The sequence below is a fragment of the Salvia splendens genome, chromosome 21 (genome assembly GCF_004379255.2).
Source record: "Salvia splendens isolate huo1 chromosome 21, SspV2, whole genome shotgun sequence".
Lineage (NCBI taxonomy): Eukaryota > Viridiplantae > Streptophyta > Magnoliopsida > Lamiales > Lamiaceae > Salvia > Salvia splendens.
In genome coordinates this window covers 9,648,351-9,653,827 of record NC_056052.1, presented here as the reverse complement: position 1 = coordinate 9,653,827, position 5,477 = coordinate 9,648,351, and the positions used below count along the sequence as shown (strand labels likewise).

The 5,477-nt window shown below is 37.0% G+C and overlaps 1 protein-coding gene across 1 annotated transcript; it reads right to left on the bottom strand.

The window, feature by feature from the left end:
* Positions 1 to 3,062: 3,062 nt before the first annotated feature.
* LOC121784194 lies at positions 3,063 to 3,536 on the bottom strand. Its single transcript, XM_042182363.1, has one exon. The coding sequence runs from the start codon at positions 3,534 to 3,536 to the stop codon at positions 3,063 to 3,065; it is 474 nt and encodes a 157-aa protein (XP_042038297.1).
* Positions 3,537 to 5,477: the final 1,941 nt, after the last annotated feature.

Below are 5,477 nucleotides of genomic sequence, written 5' to 3'. Positions count from 1 at the left end.
AGAAATTAAGAACAACATTGGAAATCATGATACGAATTGCAATTGGCGGAGGAATTGAAGCTTGAATATTCAATCTTCTTCCAAGAGTTCTTCATAGAGGGAGAGTGTGTGTTTGGCGGCTGGTAGAGAATCCGTGGAATTAACCTAATTCTTCTTTCTTATTTTTCTCCTTTAAAAAATCACGTTTCAGCTTTGAAAAACGCCAGATAGACGGACCCGGCCGGGTACAATTATTGCACTGGATATTCACCCGTCCGGGTGAGAGTTTCTGGAATTTCGCATGCTTTTGCAGAATATCCGGTCGGGTACAATTATTGCATTGGATATTCACCCGACAGGGTACGACTTGTTCGCCAGTTTCTGGAATTTCTCTCGGCTTGTGATGCCACCCCGGCCGGGTGGAATTATTCAATGAATATTCACCCGACCGGGTGGAGCTCCTTTTTACTGCGTTTTTCACCTAATTTGCCTAAAACACTCAACAAACACATGAACTCCAAAACATATAGAAATTGGCTGGAAATAACCACTTTGAGCACAAAAACTCAACAATTAAGCACATCAACCTACCAATCACGACACTAAAATACGAGTTTGTCGCTCTCACACACAATAGGGGTGAGCATTTGATTTTCGATTCGGTGAAAAATCGAAATTTTGTGAAATTAAAGTTGAACTATCCACAAAACTGAACATGAAAAACCGAAATCCAAACTACAAAAACCTCCGAACCGAAAAAAAACGAAGTTGCACAATTATACCCAAAAAATTAGAAAAATCAAAATTCAAACTACAAAACAGAACTTAAAAACCGAAATTGCAAAAATATATCCAACACTGAAAAATCCAACAAACCAAAAATTAATTTTTCTATAATTACATAAAAAAATATATATATAATTGCTTTAATCAATTAACATATCCAAACAATTACGATCTTCATATGTTCTATATATCAAAACATTTATCGATACAAACTAACACAAACAGAATTAGTTTTAAGTACATATTATATAAATATATCTCTAATATTAAACAGAAAATTCATTTTTTATACATTCAAATCGAAAAAACTGAAATTTGCCAAAAAATTCAAACCAAACCAAATCGAAATTCGAAAAAACAGAACCAAATTTTTAATTTGGATTTGGTTCAGATCGGCTATTTGGTTTTCGGGTATTTTGCTTTTCATATTATTAGTATATGTATCATGTATGTAGACTTGCGTAGTTGTTGAGTTAGTAGACAAAGCTTGAGAAATTGTTGTGTCTAAAATAATTGGGAAGTATTTCTGCAGAGAATTTGATATGATCCCAAATAATGAAGCTGTCACCAAGTTTACCCCAACAAATTATGGAATTTGAGTTGAGATCATTTACCACCAATACATGTACTCATCTTTTGTCTTTTACTTGGAAACTGATCAAGTTGAAATTGTTTATACTTTTATGCCCTTAATATGATCTTAAGTTTGAAAGGATATGGGCTAGATTAGATTAATATAGATTAAGTAATTATAGTTGGGCTATAATTATAATTAATCTATAAGCCAAATAATCATGAAACCCTAATGACTCTTTGTCTATATAATGGTTATTTATTCTCCATTGTGAGAGAGGTGAAATATATTAACATTAAAGAGAAAATACGTAAAGCTTTGTAGAGAGAATTCCTAGCTTTCTTCTACGAAGCAATTGTACCGGGATAGTTCCTGCATCGGATTGGAATACACGTGGACCTCGATAGTAGTAGATTCAATTGTACCGGGATAGTTCCTGCATCGGATTGGTATACCCTACTATTAAACTGTTTTGTTAAGTGTCTACAGTTTATTAGTACATGAAGTATGTAATAGTCCTTGGATCTGAGGTCATTACACATTTTGTTTGTTGAGTGATGTGCTTTGACCTTGTACAACGCTTTGCCTCCCCTCGGAGGATTAAGACACGGACTTGTGTTGGGTACATCATAAGATAAATAGAAATGGTAGTTGAGCCAAGAATGAGATTCATTCATCGATTAGAATTTCGAGAGAACACTCAAATTCTCTATATTACTTGACCATTAAGTCATTGGCCAATGCAAAGATATATTCAATTAAAGTAATTGAATATGATCGAATGGGTCATTTAATAAAGATGAGATAAAGTGATTGAGCTATTTGGATGACACATGACAAATCTTAGGCTCAATCGGGTGGTTCGTGAATGAAAGGATATTACTATAAACTTTGTGTAAAGGCTTGTTTACCGAATTCACGTAAACGTCCTTCATATCGAGCTACGCTGCCAACGCGTCTAGGAGTTTTGTGCAGACTTCGATTAGATCGTCGTCGATAATGAGGGCCTAAAGGGTCACACTATATGTGTATTTTGATCCGCTCAAGGGTACAAAGTTGGAACTGCGTATTATATCTAATGCTGGTCCAAGTGGGAGATTGAAAGGATATGGGCTAGATTAGATTAATATGGATTAAGTAATTATAGTTAGGCTATAATTATAATTAGTCTATAAGCTCAATAATCATGAAACACTAATGACTCTTTGTCTATATAATGGTTATTTATTCTCCATTGTGGGAGAGGTGAAATATATTAACATTAGAGAGAAAATACGTAAAGCTTTGTAGAGAGAATTCCTAGCTTTCTTCTACGAAGCAATTGTACCGGGATAGTTCCTGCATCGGATTGGAATACACGTGGACCTCGATAGTAGTGAATTCAACTTGCAGGACACAATCGTAGAAGAAAACACAACAACAAGTAAGATTTAGTTTCGTTGTGTTTTACGTGCTCAACTTGCAATATGATTATGAATCTAGATCTGTTATTCTTGTATGCAATTTCCGCTGCGCTCATTAGATGAATACAAGAATTACTAACAGTGGTATCAGAGCTCAGGGCTCGATTCATAATTGTTTTGTTTGCGAATTATTTGTGGATTAACCGTGGCAATGTAATTGGAATAAATTTTGAATTCTGGGAATGTATAGTGGTATCAGAGCTCAGGGCTCATGGCTCATTAGATGAATACAAGAATTACATGCTCGATTCAAAATAATTTCACCACCATCTGCGCCCGGAACAACGGGTACAACGCCACCCCGAACAGCACCCGCGCACGATCTCCACCAGCCCGAATATGATGTCGCGCTTGTGCCCGATGATCGGACAGAACGACTCCACGCTCAGCATGCTGAAGATCGCCATGGCTGAGAGCTGCGCCATGGACGGGCTCGCCGGGTGCCGCAGCGCGTGGGAGAGCGCACCCAGGACGTCGCGCGACAAGATCAGGTGGTCCTTGGAGGGGATGAAGAGGTTCAGGAGCGCCGCGGCCGCATTCTCATGGAGGATCGGGGACGGGGAGTAGAGCGACTCCGCGATCAGGGGCACGACATCCGCGTCGGCGATCAAGGGGCGGGTCTCGGGGGGGGACAGGAGGTGGAGCTCGCAGATGGCCTCTGTGCGGGTTTGCTCCGACGCGGAGGTCAGCTTCCCAACTAGGGTTTTCACGGCTCTGCGTTTCACGGCCTCCATCTTCGGAGATTCATGTGATTTGGGGGAATTTTAGAATTAATATTGGATATTGAATATATTAATTTAGAATTAATATGAATTGTTAGTCCATGATTAATTTGTAATGAAATATTGATTGGATTAATATTTTATAATTTTATATTAATTTAGAATTAATATAAATAATTAAATCCACATTTAATTGGAGAATAAAATTTGATTTTATTCATTGAGCATTATTTGATATCCTATGTGATAAGCATGATATTTGTTTTATGCTTATTTATTTCAACTATAGTAGTTAGAGACCATTTTATTGTCTGGGTAGGCGGCGCCCAGTATGTGTCGTCCGTGTTATACTATGTCTGGGTAGGCGGCGCCCAGCATTTGTAGTCCGTGTTATACTATGTCTGGGTAGGCGGCACCCAGTAATTGTTTGAAATTTAATATTGTATATTATATTCACAAAATTAGTATCACAAAATTATTCCCCATAAAATATAAGTCTTGTTTTGAAATAAATGCGTCGTCCATCACAATTGTTTGATGCTCCTAGCCTTTTCGACCATGAGTTTTGCGCCCTCGCGTTTACTCTAAATCCACAAGGTTTAGGAACATTCATAGATGCATAGTTGGCATCGTGTGATGGGGTTGACTTGCTTAAATTATTTTGAGTAGCCCTCGCAACCAAATGATTTATGGACGCATATTAATTAGATTAATAAACCAAGAATTGTAAAATTGTTGTTACAATTGGCTTGGAGGCCTACCTGGTGATATTATTGTAGTCATCAGCACTCGCAGAGGCTACAACTATATAGACTTGGATCTTGGACCACTAAAATTTATATTTGATATAAATTCGTATTTTATGTTTGGGGGCATAATATATGTTAAAATTGGTGGGAGCTAATCAATACAATAAACCCTTGTTTGATTAGTGATGCGAATGTGATCTTTATATCCTTTTCTAATTTGTTTTTCATTTTATTTTCTGTTCAGATAATATGTCAAACTTATCTTATGAGTGTATGATGGAAACAAACAAATTGACTAGGTCAAATATCACGGAGTGGCAGAGAGACTGCCCAAGACTCAAGGCACAAGGTGCAATGAGTGGGAGCTCAGCTATGTTTTTCATTGAGATAAATATGTCTATGAATAACTCACAATCATGGGTATTGGATACCGCTTGTGGTTCACACATTTGTATTAATGTGCAATGTTTAATTGACAGCAGGAAAGTGAGGCCTGAGGAAGTAGACCTACGTGTTGGAAATGGAGCAAAAGTTGCTGCCGAACACGTGGGAACTTACAGATTAGATCTTCCCTCAGGACATAGACTAGATTACATAATTGTTATTTTATCCCAGTTATTTCAAAGAATATTATTTCCATTCCGATGTTGGACATCGAAAGTTTTTCCTTCCATTTTGCAAACAACAGATGCTCGTTTTCTAATAATGGATTGTTTTATGGAAATGCCTCTTTAGAGAATGTATTATATATGCTTGAATGCAAACGGGATATTCTCAATGTGCAAAATAAAAGACTTAAGCTATGTAATACGGATAATGCTACTTATCTTTGGCATTTTAGACTTGGTCATATCAATGAGAAAAGGATAGCGATATTGAGAAAGTTAGATTATCTAAATTCATTTGATTTTGAATCATATGGTGCATGTGAATTCTGTCTCAAAGGAAAGATGACTAATAAGCCACTTTCTGGGAAAGGAGTGCGTGCTAATGATGTGCTATAGTTGATCCACACAGATGTGTGCGGACCATTTCCAACTCAAGCAAAAGGTGGTTATTCGTACTTCATTACTTTTACTGATGATTTGACAAGGTATGTATATGTGTATCTTATGAAACACAAATCCGAGGCCTTTGAGAAATTTAAAGAGTTTAAGTGTGGAGTTGAGAAACAACTTGGGAAAAGTATCAAAACTCTACGATC

What these genes read in the sequence shown, in the direction of transcription:
- LOC121784194 (XM_042182363.1), bottom strand. Translation starts at nt 3,536, where the DNA reads ATGGAGGCCGTGAAACGCAGAGCCGTGAAAACCCTAGTTGGGAAGCTG.